The 18,434-nt window shown below is 33.4% G+C and overlaps 1 protein-coding gene across 1 annotated transcript; it reads left to right on the forward strand.

Moving 5' to 3' along the window:
• Positions 1-612: 612 nt before the first annotated feature.
• Positions 613-17,348, forward strand: LOC145293922 (single-strand DNA endonuclease ASTE1-like). Its single transcript, XM_080140745.1, has 2 exons — positions 613-1,725; positions 13,356-17,348. Exon 2 carries the CDS (start codon positions 13,418-13,420, stop codon positions 14,708-14,710), a length of 1,293 nt encoding a protein of 430 aa, XP_079996871.1. The 5' UTR covers positions 613-1,725; positions 13,356-13,417; the 3' UTR covers positions 14,711-17,348.
• The last annotated feature ends 1,086 nt before the right edge of the window (positions 17,349-18,434 follow it).

Here is an 18,434-nt window from a genome sequence, read left to right on the forward strand (position 1 = left end):
ATATGGTTTGAATATGAAAAAGTCAAGTATCATGGTGAAATTGTGTTTTAAACAAAAACATGCATTTCGAACGCGCCCCTGTCATATCAAAGAACTTACCGTTGATGTGCTGGGCCTTTCAGCTTGTCTATATAAATAATGCTGGGCCTTTCAGCTTGTCTATATAAATAAAACAGTAGACGTCTGTGTGTGTGTGTAAATATCTAACAGGTGAACTCTTAAACTACTGGTCACATAACACTAAAAAGTCTCAGAAGATACTATTCATGCAGTCATGCAGTCATGCACTAAGGATGGTTTATAGCAAGTAATATCTTTGTTACTTACATGAATAACGCACACAGACATCGGCAAATTTACATGTAAAATACATTAGCCACTAGCCGACATTTTTTGCACATGCGCACATTTAAAACAGCATCAGGTTAGGACGCTATATATTTTTGATATGTCTTTGTATTAATAAAAAAAAATGGATCAAGTAAAGATTAAATATCCTGTAGCAGACGACGTCACCTGGTAGTGGCCGGCGCACATTTCAACTAACACCGCTGATTCGACCTTGACATTGGCACAAGCACATAGCGTCGGTTGTTTGTAAACACGTCAAATAGCAAACATGCTCGAATATTCGCCAGCATTTTTTTTTTTTTTAATATATTTACAAAACTTTTGAAGATTTAAAAGAAAAAATATATATTTACAAAATATTTTTTTAAGTAAGTAACAAAACGAACGTATTTAAATAAAAGATATTTAAATAAATGGGTGCCTTCCTTTCTGTTTCGGATTTTTGCGACCAAGATTGATTTTTATGTACCATGTTTTTTTTGGAAGGTTTCCTGTGTGCGTTTTTAAGACAATTCAATGTTTATTTAATTATTCTTTAAAACATTAAATTCAGCGACAATTAATATATTTGTAAAATAATATTTTAAAATATAAAATTTTGACGTATATTCGCGAGCAAAATTTTTTAAAAAAATAAAAGATATTTAAATAAATGGGTGTCTTTACAGCACTTGTTAATAACTGTTTTATTCTTTTTATGTTCTATTTTTGTTTAATAAAAAGAATAAAACAGTTAATAAATACAAAACACACACACACACACACACACACACACACACACACACACACACACACACACACACACAAACCCAGTCCATTAAGTTCAAATAAAGACTGTTTGAATGAAACTTATATAAAAAAAAAAGGTTCATTCTTTAACACCTTATTTTTCTTTTTTCTTTTTTTTTTGTTTTGGCCATTTTTTTCTGTGTACGTTTTTAATACAATTCAATATTTATTTAAAGTGCGATCTATCTCGGTGATCAGTGAAGAGAAATCCTTCTAGGCCGAGGCAATTTTTATGCATAATAAAATCACAAGTATAAACAATCGAGATTTAAAAAATCTTGGTCGCAAAAATCCGAAACAGAAGACACCCATTTATTTAAATATATTTTATTTAAATACGTTCGTTTTGTTACTTGTTTAAAAAATGTTTTGTAAATATATATTTTTTCTTTTAAATCTTCAAAGGTTTTGTAAATATATTAAAAAAAAAAAAAAAAAAATTGCTGGCGAATATTCAAGCATGTTTGCTATTTGACATGTTTACAAACAACCGACGCCATGTGCTTGTGCCAATGTCAAGGTCGAATCAGCGGTGTTAGTTGAAATGTGCGCCGGCCACTGCCAGGTGGCGTCGTCTGCTACAAGGTATCTATTCTTTACTTGATCCAAAAAAATGAAGTAATACGTAAATTTCACCCGCAGTTTTGATTTTGTAAATATATCTTTTTATTATTCACGTATCGAAGACATACCTATATGTCTTTTATTAGTATTTGACCGATTAGATGAACAATTATTAATTACAAAGAAATATTACAAAGAAATATTCGGTGTTTTTGCAGTGTACACACCGTGTTACATTTCAGATATGATTTCAAAATTTAATTAAATTTTTATGGTATCTTTTTTTTATTTTTATTTTATTAAATTGTTAGATGGAAGTGCAGACCACTTAAAAAGTCTCCGTCCACATGTTAAGAATGGCTTTCTAAATAACGTTATTCTTTCAGCATAATTCGTACACTGCACAAAGTGCAGGCCACTTAAAAAGCCGCCTTCCACATATTAAGAATGGCTTTCTAAATAACGTTATTCTTTCAGCATAATTCGTAAACTGCACAAGTACCCAAAATTCTTACGTTTCGTATGCGTGCGTTTTTTTTCTTATTTGCAGATGTTACATGGCATTTATGAAACATACCTATCTATATTTTATTCATTTGTCGATTAGATGAACAACTATTGATGCCAAACAGAAACTGCCAATTTTTTCTGAATGTATGCGTTTTTACTATTTTTAGCTTTTCCGACAGAGCTTTCTTACCCAGGACATTATGCCAACACAAAATACAGGTTTATTTCTTAAAAAATAATATCTAATCAGATAAAATGTCTAATGTATTTTATATTTTACATTTATCATAAAAATACATGCACTCGATTATCTTCGACATACTTCGCTTACAGTAGGATAAATAATTTCCATGAATATGATTTTCATAACAAAAACAAAACATATATTCACATTCGAATTCTCGATTGATGAAAATCCACCAAAATAGTCAGATTACCGTCTGCCACTTATTTCAAACACCGCTACGAGACTATTTCAACACATGAAAGGTTGACATGAAAAGCAATCATTAAAACATAAACAGTTTTCTTTCTCATTATCTTTTAAACAAAAGTAAATAAAATTTGATGTTGCTCTAAAAATTACATTTTATTTATAAAGTTTCGTCCATCCCCGCCCTCGCATCGATACAAGTGTCACTCGACATTACTTTCTCTTTGAATTAATACACCTGTTTCCTTGATAAGTTTCTTCTCTCCAAATAATATCCTTAATTTACATAGCTTCTTCCTTTTTCTTGAAATAATTTCTCTTTCTTCATTAAACTGTTCGGTGAAAGTGCAAAATAGTGTGAGAAATTTAATTCTCACAAACCAATTTACTCCCTGGCAGAGGCAAAAGAAAACCACAAATTACAAAAGCCTTACCTTCCACTCAAAATTTATTCAATAATAAAAGTAAAACAAAGTCATTGGTCATGGTACAGTCCAATTGCAAAACGGTGGCCAGTTTTGCCTCCATATCATGGAGCCGGTAGTATAAACTCCTATTGTTGGAGTGGTAGTTCTTTTTTCCTCGAAAGGATCCATGTATATTCATGGTGTTCTCGTCGGGAATGTTGGCACCTGATAAAATTGTTTCGGAGATGGGTATATTTGCCGATGACACCACTCTCTATAACAGATATGAGGGGAAAACAAATGAACACATATCCAAGGAAATGGCAGAAACTCTAGAGGATGACCTCCAATCCGTAGTGGAATGGGGACAAAAATGGTTGGTCACATTCAATGCTGCTAAGACTAAGCTTGTTTCCTTCAATAACTACAAGAAACCTTCTCTACCACCAATAGCAATGGCCAAGAACACATTGCCTGAAAGTACTTCTTTTAAACTCCTCGGCCTAACGTTTACAGGGAATATGAACTGGAATAGATACATTGAGAGCATTGCCAAGGCTGCTGCAAGGAAGGTTGGCTCCCTCTACCGTGCTAGAAAACTACTTACGCCTGACAGTATCCTATACTTTTATAAGGCAACCAGTCGCCCATGTATGGAGTACTGTTGTCACATCTGGGCTGGTGCATCTGCTGCTTGTCTCTCGCTCCTGGACAGAGTTCAAAAGAGAGTCGCCAACCTGATAGGTCCTGAACTGTCATCTAGGCTTCAGCATCTGTCCCATTGACGAGATGTTGCATCCCTCTGCCTGTTCTACAAATACTTTAATGGTGAATGCTCTGACGAACTGCAAACACTTGTACCTCCCCGACGTAACTACCCCCCGACAAACCCGACAAGCTACTAAGTCTCATCCCTTTACAGTAGAGATCCCTAGGTGCAAGAAAGCCTTTTACTCCAATAGTTTCTTCCCCAGAACTGCGGGTCTTTGGAACTCCCTTCCAGGATTCTGCTTTCCCAACTGCAATGATATGCAGAAGTTCAAGTGTAATGTTAACAAACATCTTTCTACTCATCTCCCTTCATAGTACCCCGCTAATTAAGTCCCTAATAGTAGCCCCCTGCTTCAAAGTGGCACTGTGCCTTGTTTGGGGTGAAAATTGAATAAAAAAAAAAAAAAAAAAAAAAAAAAAAAATTAGGCATGATGCGAGTCGCTGGGATTCTAATTGAATTGAGATATTTCAATATTTGGTAAATATAAACATGAAGAAATGTTAATGGATATTATCCTGTACTTAGGATATTTCAGCAATATAAACGTGTCTCTGCTTGTAGAGATGTAATCCTTTGTTCACCAACAGTTTGGTGATATAACATGAAGAAATTGACGTAGCTCCATTCTTATCTGAGCGCTACTAAAAAAGGAGCCCTTCCCTTACCAAGTTCTGTACGTGGACTGAAAAATAGAAGCATGATACAAAAAGGGCGCCAAGCAATTCACTTGACTCATTCAAAATGAACCAATCACGGACCAGCAACTAGAACTGTGTAGGCGGCCTAAACCAGAAAGATGGTGGTTGTAATGGAATTTCTTACAATAGTTAACAAGCCCCCGCCCCAAGTTAAGAATGGCTTTCTAAATAATAACATTATTATTTCAGCATGGTTCATACACTGCACAAGTACCAAAAATTCTATCAAGACGGGAGTTTAAGTGCAAAATAATCTCGAACCCTCTATCAAATAAAAGGAACCAAACTCCCTAATCACCGTTATGTTACTATGCCAACAATATATAAACAATGATATCGGTATTTCAGAAGTTGAGTTTAAAGTAAGCAGAACTCCTTTAAAAAATAAACAATATGAAAACAACTTTTTTAAAACAAAAAAAAAGAATTAACAATTTTTTATTATTCTAAACAATATAAATCTTTTTTCTTTTTAATCAATATAAACAGAACTTTTTGTATTTTTTATTTTTTACTTTTAACCAATTTAACTAGAAGTTTAGTGCTTATGTATTTTTGGTACTGTGCTATTTTAAAATAGTTTTTTTTTTCAGGTTAAATTCAAGTTTCATGATATTTTTGTTTTTATTAAATTGTTAGGTGGAAGCAGAGAATACTTACAAAATACTTCCCATTCCCCATGTTAAGAATGGCTTTCGAAACAATAACGTTATTTCAGCACGGTATATAAAATACATAGCTACCAAACTTTTTGTAATTTTTAACAGTAAATTTTTATTTGGTTTCTACCTTAACATTTTTCTTTAAAATGACTCTTACTGGTTTTCTGGTATGCTGAAAACGAATATCGCATTTTAATTTCCACAAATAAGTAGTTTTTCGATTATTAAATAGTATAGTTTTTTATGTGAAAAGTGGTAGTCATAGTTGTGAAAGAGAATACACGTGAAAATTAATAAATTTCAAAATAATTGAAAGAGAATACACATTAAGATTATTAAAAGTCGCAATAGAATATGCACGCTTAATATTAATTTTTATCGTTTATAACTACTCACGTGATTTAATAATAATCACGTGATTCAATAATAACCACGTGATTCAATTTTGAATTAAAAATAAAGCTTTTTACATTGTGTAAAATTATAAAAAGTTCTATTTATATTGTTTAAACTTAAAGTTTTTTAAAAGGTTTTCATAGTTTCAAATTATCAAAGTTCTATTTTTATATTGCTTTAAAAACGTTTTCATAGTTCATAATTATTTATATTGTTTCATTTTTTTATATGTTCTGATTATTTAATATTTCTATTTCTATTAATATTGTTTATCATTAAAAAGTATTCATTGTTTAAAATTATTTAAAAAATGTTTACATTGTTTTCATGGTAACATAACTGATCAATTATAATCTTTTGCAAGAGTTGCCTGGATTAGAGCCTTCTTATCAATCAATTGATTGTGTTATTGATGAAGATCAGGCAGCAGAATTTCCTGTAAAATTTCTAAATTCTATACAATTGTTTGGAATGCCACATCATAACCTGGTATTGAAGGAAGGAGTCCCAGTTATATTATTAAGAAATATTGATCCACCTAAATTGTGCAATGACACACGGTTAGCAATAAAATCTTTTAATTCCTCGGATTCCTCTTAATTCTTCTGACATGCCATTTCAGTTCAAGACTTTACAATTCCCAAATAAAAATTATTTTTGCCATGTCTATAGATAAAGCTCAAGGACAAAGCTTACAGCTTGTTGGACTTAATCTTCAGACACCTTGCTTTTCTCATGGCCAGTTGTATGTTGGTTGCTCATGCATTGGACGTCCCGAAAACCTCTACATTTGCACACCTGTTAGAGGTCACACCAAAAATGTTGTTTATGTAGAGGTTCTTCAAAATTAATGCTACAGGTTCACTTACCAGTTTTCAGATATGCACTGGGGGAAACTAAATTTTAATTGTTTCGTTAACAGAATTGATTACTAATGTCATCTTTATATATATTGTATATTAAATAGTTAAAACAAAGAGATTTAACAGTTTTCAGATATGCACTAAAAATCTTACATCATATTTTGAAAGAACGACTATATCTAAGGCTTTTGACAGGGTATGGCATGAGGGTCTTCTCAAGAAAATCAGATCACACGGCATCACTGGTAGAATACATAACATAATTAGATCCTTCTTAGATAAGAGAAAAATCCAGGTTGTCCTTGACGGTCGTACATCTAAACAATATAATATAAATGCGGGAGTGCCTCAGGGGTCTATCCTTGGACCTTTATTATTCTTTATATTCATAAATGACCTCCCTGACAAAATTGTCTGTGAGATAGGTATGTATGCTGATGACACCACGCTCTATAACAGACATGACAGGAAAACAAATGAACACATATCTAAAGAAATGGCAGAAACACTAGAGGAAGACCTCCGATCCGTGGTGGAATCGGGACAAAAATGGATGGTCACCTTCAATGCTGCCAAGACTAAACTTGTTTCCTTCAATAATTACAAGAAACCTTCCCTACCGCCAATAGTAATGGCCAATGATTTTTTATCTGAAAGTACATCTTTTAAACTCCTCGGGCTAATGTTCACAGGATACATGAGTTGGAACAATTACATTGAAAACATTGCCAGGACCGCTGCGAAGAAGGTGGGTTCTCTCTACCGTGCTAGAAAGCTATTAATGCCTGAAAGTATCCTATACCTCTATAAGGCCAACATTCGCCCATGTATGGAGCATTGTTGTCATATTTGGGCTGGTGCATCTGCCACTAGTCTCTCACTCCTAGACAAGGTTCAAAAAAGAGTCGCCAATCTGATAGGTCCTGAACTGTCAGCTAAACTTCAGCCTCTGTCACATCGACGAAAAGTTGCATCTCTCTGCCTGTTCTACAAGTACTTTAACGGTGAATGCTCTGACGAACTGCAAGCACTTGTGCCCCCTTGACGTAAATACCCCTGACAACCCAACAAGCAGCTAAATCCCACCCCTTCACAGTAGAGATTCCTAGATGCAAGAGAGCCTTCTACTCCAGTAGTTTATTCCACAGAACAGCTAGACTTTGGAACTCTCTTCCGGGTCCCTGCTTCCCCAACTGTACTGACATGCAGAAGTTCAAGTGTAACATGAACCGACATCTTGCTGCCCAACTTCCTACACAGAACCCGATGCTTATGTCCCTGATAGTAGCCCCCCCTACAACGAAGTGGCAATGTACCTTGTTTGGGTTGAAAATGCAATAATAAAAAGATAAAAGATTAAACTATAAAAAACAATTAGCTCTAGTGGCGAGACCTCTATAAAATAAAACGTGCTACTGCTCCCACCACATGGAGTGTGTGGATAAAGAAACCATTATAAATTTGTTTTGTTTAATCTATATTTATTATAATCTATGAGGACAAAATATTCAAATATATCATGTACAACCTGGCAATGCCGGGTACTTCAGCTAGTATGGTAATAGAACTTCTCAAATGCACTTGTGATTTTAGGCTGTGTAAGGTGCTAACTTTGGCCTTCTTTCATCGGATTATTTTGACTATTGATTATCAATACTTGTCAGAGACATTCCGATGCAAAACTTATCTTAGCAGACTGCCAAGCACTTTGTTTTGAAATTTCATAAAAATCGGTCCAATCGTTTTGAAGTCCATAGGGAATAAACTTCGACACACAAAGTTCCTTTTATATAATAGAAAGATAGATAGATAGATAGACAGACAGACAGACAGACAGACAGATTTGTCAAAATTCAATTACTGAACATTTTTAGGCATGTTTTGTTAGAAAAGCTATGACAGTGCAAGAAATAGGGGAAATAATGCCTTTGCTTTATATATGAGAAATATGAAGAAAAGAGTCATTTAAAAATAATAAAATACTTTAGAAAAAAAACCCACAAAAATCTAGATCAAAGCATAAATTCTATCAAACTTTTACGCTTTCAAAAATTACTGTTAAATTGAAAAATTTGTCATAAAGAAATTGCTTTTTTGATTTTTAAAATCAACTCTAAATTATATTTTATACTAGCACTAGCAGGCCGTCCGGCATTGGCCGGTCATAAAATATGCTTAAATATGATATTTTAATTAATGCAAATTTCGGATTTATTATTATATTATATTGGACCCAATATATAGTAATGATTTAAAAAGAAAAGAAAAGAATGACTCGTGCGCCACCACTAAGAATCAAAACGTTTAGCTTACAATATATTTTTTCCTTTGACGTTAACTAGTAACCTATGAAGACATGTTTGCTGCAAGTCTAAAAATTAAAACATGAATCAATAGCTACTACGTTACGCATGCATAGTCGTAATACCACCATTCGACCTTCACCTGGCAAATTCCATTTCTTTAATTTTCACACTTTTGTAATGATTATTCCCCATAATATAAAGTTTTGCATGGGTTTGAATACCATATATATGAAGTTTTATGTGTGTAGACCAAAAAAACTGACAGTTGGTAGGAAAACTTTTTTCAATAAATATGTAGACACATACATAAATATATATATAGAAAGAGATTTGTTTACTATAACCTTTTACGCAAATATTACGCAAGTATAAATCCTGTAGAATATCTGCATGAATATAATTGTTACGAGAACAAGTCCCCTGTTCATGTAAGTAAGTAAAAGGAGATAGGATAGATCGAGAATTGAACTTGGTAATCTAGGTTTAGAAATAGATTCTGAAATGAAATTTGGAAAATGGAATGTAGAATTACCCAGTGTTTAGTTTCACATAAAATAGTTTAGATATGTGGCTTAAAAAGGAATTTGATGATTCAATTCTGTTTATGAAAATTAAATTAAATTGAGGTTATCTAGATCCGAACAATAGAAAATGTTAAACATATTGGAAAATAGGTTGGGCTGAAAATAGGTTAGAAGAATTCAGTCTACAGAATGGGATAGACATGTGAGGAACAGTGCATATTTTAGACACATGAGGCATGTCAGGCCACGGGATCGATAAGCACGTTTTTTGGTCAGGCAATGACGTCATGGCTAAGAGAGGAGTTGTCAATATAGTTAGAGTTTTAGTGAGAAAAGGGAGAGAGTCCAGAGATAGTGCCGAGACAGAGAGGAGAGGGGGTCAGGCAGAGTCGGACAGGAGAGCTGACATTTGGTCAGAAGGGATCTCCCTTTGGAAGCGAAAGGAGAAGTTGAAATCATGTAGAACTTTGAATTCCTTGATGCGAAATCATTGACCGGTCGAAGAAATAAAGGACGCCATCATATTTTGTAACAGCGTCTTATGTTATGTCATTCTACAAACAAAGATATTGTGAATTTGTATTTATATGAACTTGTGTTCCACTTGTCTGTATAATGGACTTTGGGTATGAACCCATCTAAGTAATGTGTCTCTGTCATCTTAAGAATGTGTCTCCCTCAGCTATTATACGTAATGACCGTTCCTTCTTCTTTACGATAAAAGAACTGATAATTGATCCATCTCTAAAACATATGTGTTAAGAAAATATATGTTATAGAAACACTCCCAGAACAGTATAAATGTCTATCTCTCTTCTTTCTATCTATCCCCCTCTCAATGTGCATTACATGTTCCCGGCTCTGTATTAAAATGTACCCGGTCTCTCTTTATATATACCGATATGTCTCTATCCCTCTAATATGAACTCTCAACAAATATATAACATTCGTCATCTAAATAAGACAACTACACAACATAATTACACGTTTTAACTAAAAATGATCATCCCATAAGAAAACCGAAAAAAAAAAAAAAAAAAAACTAATAGGGAATTAATCAAAATGAATGTTTAAAAGAATATGCAAATTAGTTAGATCTTTTGCAGATGAATGCAATTCCACAACCCATAAAGTTGCATTTTCTTTTTAAATAAATAGAAAAAAGGGTTTTTAATATGAATATCAAAAAAAAAAAAAAAAAAAACCCAAAATTTATAGGAGTATAGATAATATTTTGAAATTTTAAAATGAAGATTGATAATTTGTTCTACTTGGAATGTTCAAATTATATATATACTAGCCTAGGAGCCCAGCGTTGTCTGGGTGTTTGGAGGTGTATGTTGAGCAAAAAAAAAAAAAAAAAAGTGGTAGTAGGAAGGCAGGCTCAAACCCATACTGCGAAGGAGGAAAAGAACGAGAAAAAAAAGTGACATCTTTGCTGTTACAACCACCACCAAACCGGAAGTGACGTAGGTTTAAATTAAGGCTAGACAATCGAAAAGAGGGAATGGATTTTGAAAATCCAGTTGAAGGTGAAGAAATTAATGTTTTTAGCCAATTTTTCGGTATTTGTCGTCTGAAAGGTCGAACTTCAAAACGATACTGATCTTGTGAAAATCCATCGCCTCTGTCGAAAGTTTTAGGCAGACTTGCAAACAAACATTTATATATTGGTAGCTCAAATTTTTTTTACCCAAACCGATTAAAAAGCTTGTCCTATCTCTGAATAGCCTTTATGTAAAATTTCAAATGTTTAGACCAGAAATTGTCTGAGTAATTTTGTAGAGACCGTAGAGGTCAATTTCTTTGTAACTTTCGCCTCTATTATGACTCCTTAACATTTATTGTTTTGGGCTCAAATCAAGTTATTAAGTTAGATTCATGTCCAAGGAACCTACATCTAAAATTTCAAGTGTTTAGACCCAAAATTCGTAGAGGAGTTTGGTAGAGTTCTCAAAGGTCAAATCGTTGAACTTTGACCCCTTAACAGCCAAATTTCTGTCCGAAAACCGATTACAAAGATTTTCCCGAATCTCAATATCCTGTCCATCAAATTTCGAGTCTGTAGACTGAAAATTGACAGAGTTATTGTGTAGGGAAATGTACACACACAGACAGACACTTTCACTTTTACAGATATATAGATAGTTAGTATACGTAGTCAAATTACATATAAAAACATTATATATGTTTTTATATGTAATTTAACTACTTAGGGTAATAATAATGTATAAATAATGACACAAAGTTTTACATTTAGATAGCTCAATAGCGCAATACCAGAGCTATAAATATTTCTTAAAGGACCACATTACAAGGAACAGACACTGATACAGTTACTCATTTTCAAAATATTATAGCTCATTTATAATAGTTTTGCACAACAGTGTATCTCCTCAGCGCAAAGTATCTTCAGGTTGTGCTCAACTACACTCAGTCACTAAGCTTAGCTTATAAGTCATCATGTCTGATGGAACAAGAGCAAGCTAACCCATGGATTAAATAAAGGATTCTGTTAAAAATTTCTCCATTGATTCCCGACCTAACGTTGTTTCCAGGGTCTTCTCTTTTATCTTTTCTTCTAGTCGTGTTGTTGTCTCTCACATTGGCAGCTGCCAAGGGGGTGCACACGCTTTCAACAGCATAAAAAATAAAATGTGTGTGTGTGTGTGTGACACCATCGACTCTCTGGATGCTAACGTCCACAATTACATAAATTGCTGAGGCCTCTTTGAGCCATGACTGGCATTTAAATATGTCAAATTGGTCACTGTCTTCAACTGTTGCAAACCCAAGCTTGTCCATAAACTTTTCCTGTCATAAACTGTTCCAAAACTCGTGTTACGTTTCTATGGGGCAAGGGAAGAAAAAGGATGGTGTCTGCTTATTTCGAGTCAATGAGGTGCCGTAAATATTTATATTTACGGCACCTCATTGACTCAGCACTTTTTAGGGGATTTATAAAATAAAAGCAGAAACATATCTTTTTATATTTTTGTTGCATCACGTGACCGTGTCGACTTAGAACAAAGAGCTTATAACAACAACAATAACAACAACACAAGGCTTATTTTCTGGACAATCAGGACTTTATTGGTCTTATGGTCAAATGGCGCGCCCCTGTTCTCTATCCTTAGAAGGAGGGTAGGAATTTCTCTATTGATTCATCTTCCATACAAAGCCGCCTCCCATTGCTTAACAAGATGCTCCATCTGACGACTGTGTTTGTTGAACTCAAAGCTCGAATTCAACTTTCAACTGACTAAAAAAATCCCCATGTGCATTTCTATTTATATCAGGGTGTGTGTGTATGTGTGAGGGCCGTAATTCTCGTTAACCGGCTCACACCTAAAATACACTCACTGCCTGTCTTGCAATGCAAGTGCACGCTCTGTCAACAGAAATGATGGGTTTCATCTATCTCATCGGTAACCTTTGTTGACCCCTTTGCACTTCCTGGCACAAACAAACTGCATCCAATTCAAAACCGCATTAACCAGGCTATTAATGTCATGGAGACTCCTAAAATTGCCAGTCAATTAATTCTTAATGTATTGACCACTATTGTTCAGTCCTTTTGTTCCCAATTCTGCTGCACCTTGATTAACAATCCCATTTTAGTTACTTTTGTGTGCTTTGGTGACTTTCTTATACCTTTTTTTAGCTAATAAAACTTATTAACCCCTTTTTTGTAATTTTTTAAAAAAATTCCTAACACTTGGAGTGGGTGGCGGGAGAAGAAACATTGATAGTATCAGAACATCAGCTGTAACATTGTAAAAATAGCAGCCAAGATGAGAGCAAAAAAAAAAAAAAAAAAAAACAGTCTTTACAAATACTAGTCCTCCATTCGGTGTGTGTATGTGCCCTAGGGTTCTACTTTATAGCTATTTGCGTGCCGATTTTAATTGCCGATTATTTAGAAAGTAACATTTTTTTAGTTTAATTTTTATTGAAGAAGTGCATGTTTAGAGATGCGAGATATATTCTATATAAATATATTATACTTCTATTCGGTATGCCTATTTGCCGACAAGAATTTTTAATATTAACTGATTTTTTTTTTTTTTTCATTGCAGAAAAATATACCTGTTGAAGCTGTCTTAAAAGAAGACCGAAAAAAAAAAGTTAATAAAAAATAATGGGTGTTCATGGTTTGTGGAGATTCATGACATCACAGCGTGCATTGATAAAAAAATATTATCTGCATGACACGAAGCTAGTGATCGACGCTAATAACTTGTACTATTTTATTCAGTTGGAATCTGGCATCTCTAATGAATATCGTGGTGATTACCATGTGTTTGCTGATAAAGTAAAAAGTTTCTTTGGGTTGTTAAGAAAATGTGGCATTTCTCCTTACCTTGTATTCAATGGTTGTCAACAATTGGACCAAAAGTTGAATCAGAACATTTACAAAGCTTATAGAAATATACACGCTGTTCAGAAAATTACCAAGGGAAAAAATGCAAAACTTGTGCCAGAACTTGGTTTTGAAACATTTAAGCATATCATTGTTGAAATTGGAATTCCGTTTGTGGTCGATGATTTTAATGTTAAGAAAAATATCGCAATGTTGGCTAATGAATGGAAATGTCCTGTTTTGAGTAGTGACAGTGATTTCTTCATGTTCTGCATCGAAGGTGGTTTTGTATTTTTAGAGCAGATGAATTTTCCAATAAAAACTATACAAAATGAACGCACCGGTAAGACGATTACTTCTTTATATTGCAATTTTTATGATTTCAAGAATTTTACAAAAATGTTTCCAGGACTTGACATAACCATGTTACCTTTGTTAAGAGGTGTCAGTAGCTGGCGTGATGATGATCAACAAAGGCTTTTTGCAAATTTCCTTGACAACCTGGAACAAGCACCTGCAGATTTTGGTATAAAAATTACTGCCACAGAAAAATGTTCAATAACGTTATCTTTATTATATTGGCTGAAAAATCAGAGGAGTGTTTCTGAAGCAATTGGAAATGTAACCCAATTCATTGCAAACGAAGAACGTGATCGAGCAATAAAAATAATGCAGGACACTGTGAACTGCTATAAGGAATTGGAATCCTCATTCAACATGAAAAAATATTTTGAGACAGGTCAGTTTGAATTCTCAGTGAATGCAACCAATATGCTGAAGGCGAACGGAAATCCTCTTCCCCAGTGGTTTTTGAAATCATCGAACCGTGGTAATGTTGCCAGGTTTTGTCTTGAAGTATTACATCAGCAATCGTTGGTTCTTTATAGCCAAGTTGAAAACCTTGAGTGGGAATCAAGTCATGCATGTTCTCGTCATATCAGACAGGTGATTTATGGCATCCTCATCTTACACGACATGGACAAATTGCCAGCATCAAAACAATCTGTTGAAGAATATGATCGAAATGGAATCAATATTGAGAAATGTGAAGTGAAACCAATTTTGAACTGAACAATTTCGGCCGCCTTCCAGCTCTCAACGATATTTTCACATCATCTTTGGACATCCGCAAACAAGTTTTACTATCAGCATTGGGTGTTTCAACGCAGTTTTTGGAAACATTTCCAACAGAATTAAAACTCGTAGCTGCGACTATTGTCTACTGGGTGAAAAATTCTACTCCTAAAATACAAAAGTTGATGGTGTCTGGTCTCGTTACATGCATCCTGTATTTATGGGCTAAAGTATTTTGCCAGCATAGTCCCCAGCAAAAGGCTTCTATGCAGGAAACTGTGATGGATCCATCGAGTCTTGTTAAATTGATGTTGGATTGTGAAAAGAAAGATTTGGATTTGGTTGGGAAAAACTTGATTAAAATGTGTGGCCTTCCTTCAACAGATTACAGGAAAAAAATTGATATTGCGATCGTTCATAGTTTTAGCCAATTTCAAAGTTGCCTTCGCTATGCCATTTATTTGAACTCTCTACTTTTAAAACCGTTTGTGGCCACAAGCCCTCACTTGATCTATTGTGGAACGTTTTTAAATAACATTTTCCATGATAGCCATCAGCGGACAAACCCCCAAGGACACATCGCTGATGCCTTTGGTACAGACTCCGTCCTCAGGAAATTGTTTGTTACAATGGACGAAGCGTTCCATTCATTGCTTGATCCTTGTTATCAGGTGAAAGAACAGAGTAAGTAACGGACACAAATTGTGTCCGAAAGACGTGGTCAAACGCCACATGGAAATGCAGGTGATATCGTTGAACAAGCAGATTTTAATGATGAAGATGATATTGAAGTCATGTGTGATGTTGAAAATAAGTTTAAAAGCCTTGGACTACTTGAATCAGGAAATTGTTCGTTACAATGGATGAAGCATTTCATTTATTACTTGAGCTTTGTGATCCGGAGGGGAGGGGGATTAAAAAAAAAAATGGCATCTAGAAGAAATGTGTGGTCAGATGTCGCATGTAACAAGAAATTTGTGACAAGATATCAAAGTTTGACGCATGTTATCAATTTTAAAAACTTTGAACAGTTTGAATCTTCCTAAATTTAAAAGAACATTTATTTTTTTGATGCTAAGACGTATCAGAAGTGTTAACCATTTATTTTGCTTTATCATTAGCAGGCCATCCACCATTGTTTGATCATAAGATATCACATGATAACATATTTTTAATTCATTTGTGCGATTTGTATTTATTATTATAAAACCAATTCTATATTGATTATTAGAATTTCAAAAGTATTAATTAATACTAGCGGGACCTGTGGAAATTCCACAAGTTACTCATTTATATGCAATATATTGATGTTGACATTCTGTAGATGTTCAGTGTAAATGGAGACGCTCTGATATTATTGTAGCTTTTTTGTTAAAACTGCAAAAATATTTACCTAAGCGAGCCCAAACACTCGCCGTAAAGTACGCTTAAATATGATATTTTAATTCTTGCAGATTTCGTATATATTATTATTATTATTATTATAGAGTTAATGTTCTATCGATTTTTATCTATTATAAAGTTGCCATTTCAAAAAAAAAAAAAAAAAAATACATCCATATGCTTGAATCGAAACCAAAATAAAAACTTATGAAAAAGATATATGTATATATAACTCGAGTTCCTTCAGCTATAATCGAAACTGAACCCAAAACTTATGAAAAATTCTTGATAAAATTATTTATATATAAAAAAAAAAATAAATAAATAAATAGATGACTTAAATGCCATCAGTTATAATCGAAACCGGAACTTATGAAGAATTCTTGGTAAAATTATTTATGACAAGAAATGGAAGTACATAACAATTAAACAACCCGGATGTAAGTGTGACACAGAAAATAACACACACGTTATCATGTTACTATATAGATAAATATATATATATATGTATGTATGTATGTTTTAAAAAAAAAAAAGAAACAGAAAAAATGAATTAGGTATCATCAGTTAGAATTGAAACCGAAATAATTAGCTCTACAGCCGTATTCACTGACCTAAGACCTAAGGACACATTCATATCAAAACATTACAAATGCAGCTAAATGTATAAATGTATATTTGCGCATACACAGAATACATATTAAATTGACTTACAGTTGCTAAGTTTCAATTTTAACCCCTGAGCAGCTATTTTTACCAGCTACAAAACTAAATTACATTTATTCTGAAGGTTATTTTGAACCTTCAGAATAAATGTAATTTGGTTTTTATCTATTATAAAGTTGCGATTTCGATATATCAAGTTTCAAATTTGTAGATCAAAATTTGACAGTAGATATTCAGATATTTAAAAAAATTTCTTTTACATTCAATAGTAATTATTTCTGTAAATAAACGTATTTAAGAAATAAAAATATAACTGATCATTAATTCATAAAAATCACGTTTCACTATTAATTATTTTAGTGCTTATTCAGGTTTGCACTGATGGCGATAAACAAAAATAAAGAGAAATTTTTATTGAGCACCCACTTGTCTTGGAATGAAGATGATATATTCCAAAAACCACAAAAATTGATCAAATTTGTTTTTAACTTATATAAAACGATTTTATAATTTGAAAATATTTTCTGAAAAAAAAAAAAAAAAAAAAAATACATTTTATGTTAATAAATTATTGTTTGGTTTTAAATCCTATGTTTGTTGTCATTAGCAAAAAAAAAAAAAAAAAAAAAAAAAAAAAAATTAAATGAAAGGGGTCCACCAATTAATCAACACCGTTTACTTCAGAGGACTTTCAAAACTAGAACTCATTTGGATAAGTAAATATGCGATTTCGCCTTCTTTCTCTTAGCTATGAAAGATGCAGAATTTCAAACTGAACCCTTTATTTAATCTACAGGGCTAGTGTGCTCTTATTTTGTCAGTCAAAGTCTCAAACCATATTTACTTGTGGTGCAACGGATAAAGTGCTGAGTTATATTCAGTTCGAAGTGCCAGTCTTCTGGAGGTTCGATCCTTAGTACAGGCGATACAAAGAACATATTTACTTAAGACCTGCACCCAAACAGACAAAACGAGAGCAATCTACCCCTAACTAAAAGGCTCAGTCTGAAATTCCATACGGATTACCAAGTTCAACAAGACATATGCAAAAAAAAGGTCTGAGGTGACATCAGCCAAAACAGCCAAAACAATATCGAAAATGAGAACAATAGTCCACATAATCCAAATAATACAGTTATTTTCAATATCATCTCATTTGCATAATTACAGAAACCTCTCCCTTAATTAGGTTCACAAAGCATTCGATTGTTAGAATAGTAACCGTTTTGTGCTGCAGTCATTAAAGAAAATTACTCACGCCAGAGAGTGCCGTGTATCTCTATAAAGTCACAATTCGCCCATGCATTGCCACTAGTCTCTCTAGTACTCCAAAAAAAAAAAAAAAAAAAGAGTCTTATCTAATAGACTCCAATCTCTGCCTGTTTTAAAAGTCACTTCGTTTATTACTATCAGACCGCCTGGTTGTAAGATACGCATAAATATGATTTGTATTTATTATTAGAGACAATTCTTTATCGATTATCATATTGAACCTAATATATAGTAGTGAGATCAAAACTAAAAAATATCTATATATGACTTGGGTTCCATCAGCAAGAATTGAAAACAAAACATACAACTCTCCACCCTTATTCCTTAGCCTCTAAGCCACGACCACACACACACATAAAAATTTACCTGTCATACCGTTTTGTAAAATATCGAATCACCC

This window comes from Euprymna scolopes, chromosome 15, assembly GCF_053919585.1.
Source record: "Euprymna scolopes isolate OS-2025 chromosome 15, ASM5391958v1, whole genome shotgun sequence".
In the NCBI taxonomy this organism is placed as follows: Eukaryota; Metazoa; Mollusca; class Cephalopoda; order Sepiida; family Sepiolidae; genus Euprymna; species Euprymna scolopes.

Bases quoted from the DNA above. Each gene is read 5' to 3' on its own strand.
- LOC145293922 (XM_080140745.1), top strand. From the start codon at position 13,418: ATGGGTGTTCATGGTTTGTGGAGATTCATGACATCACAGCGTGCATTG.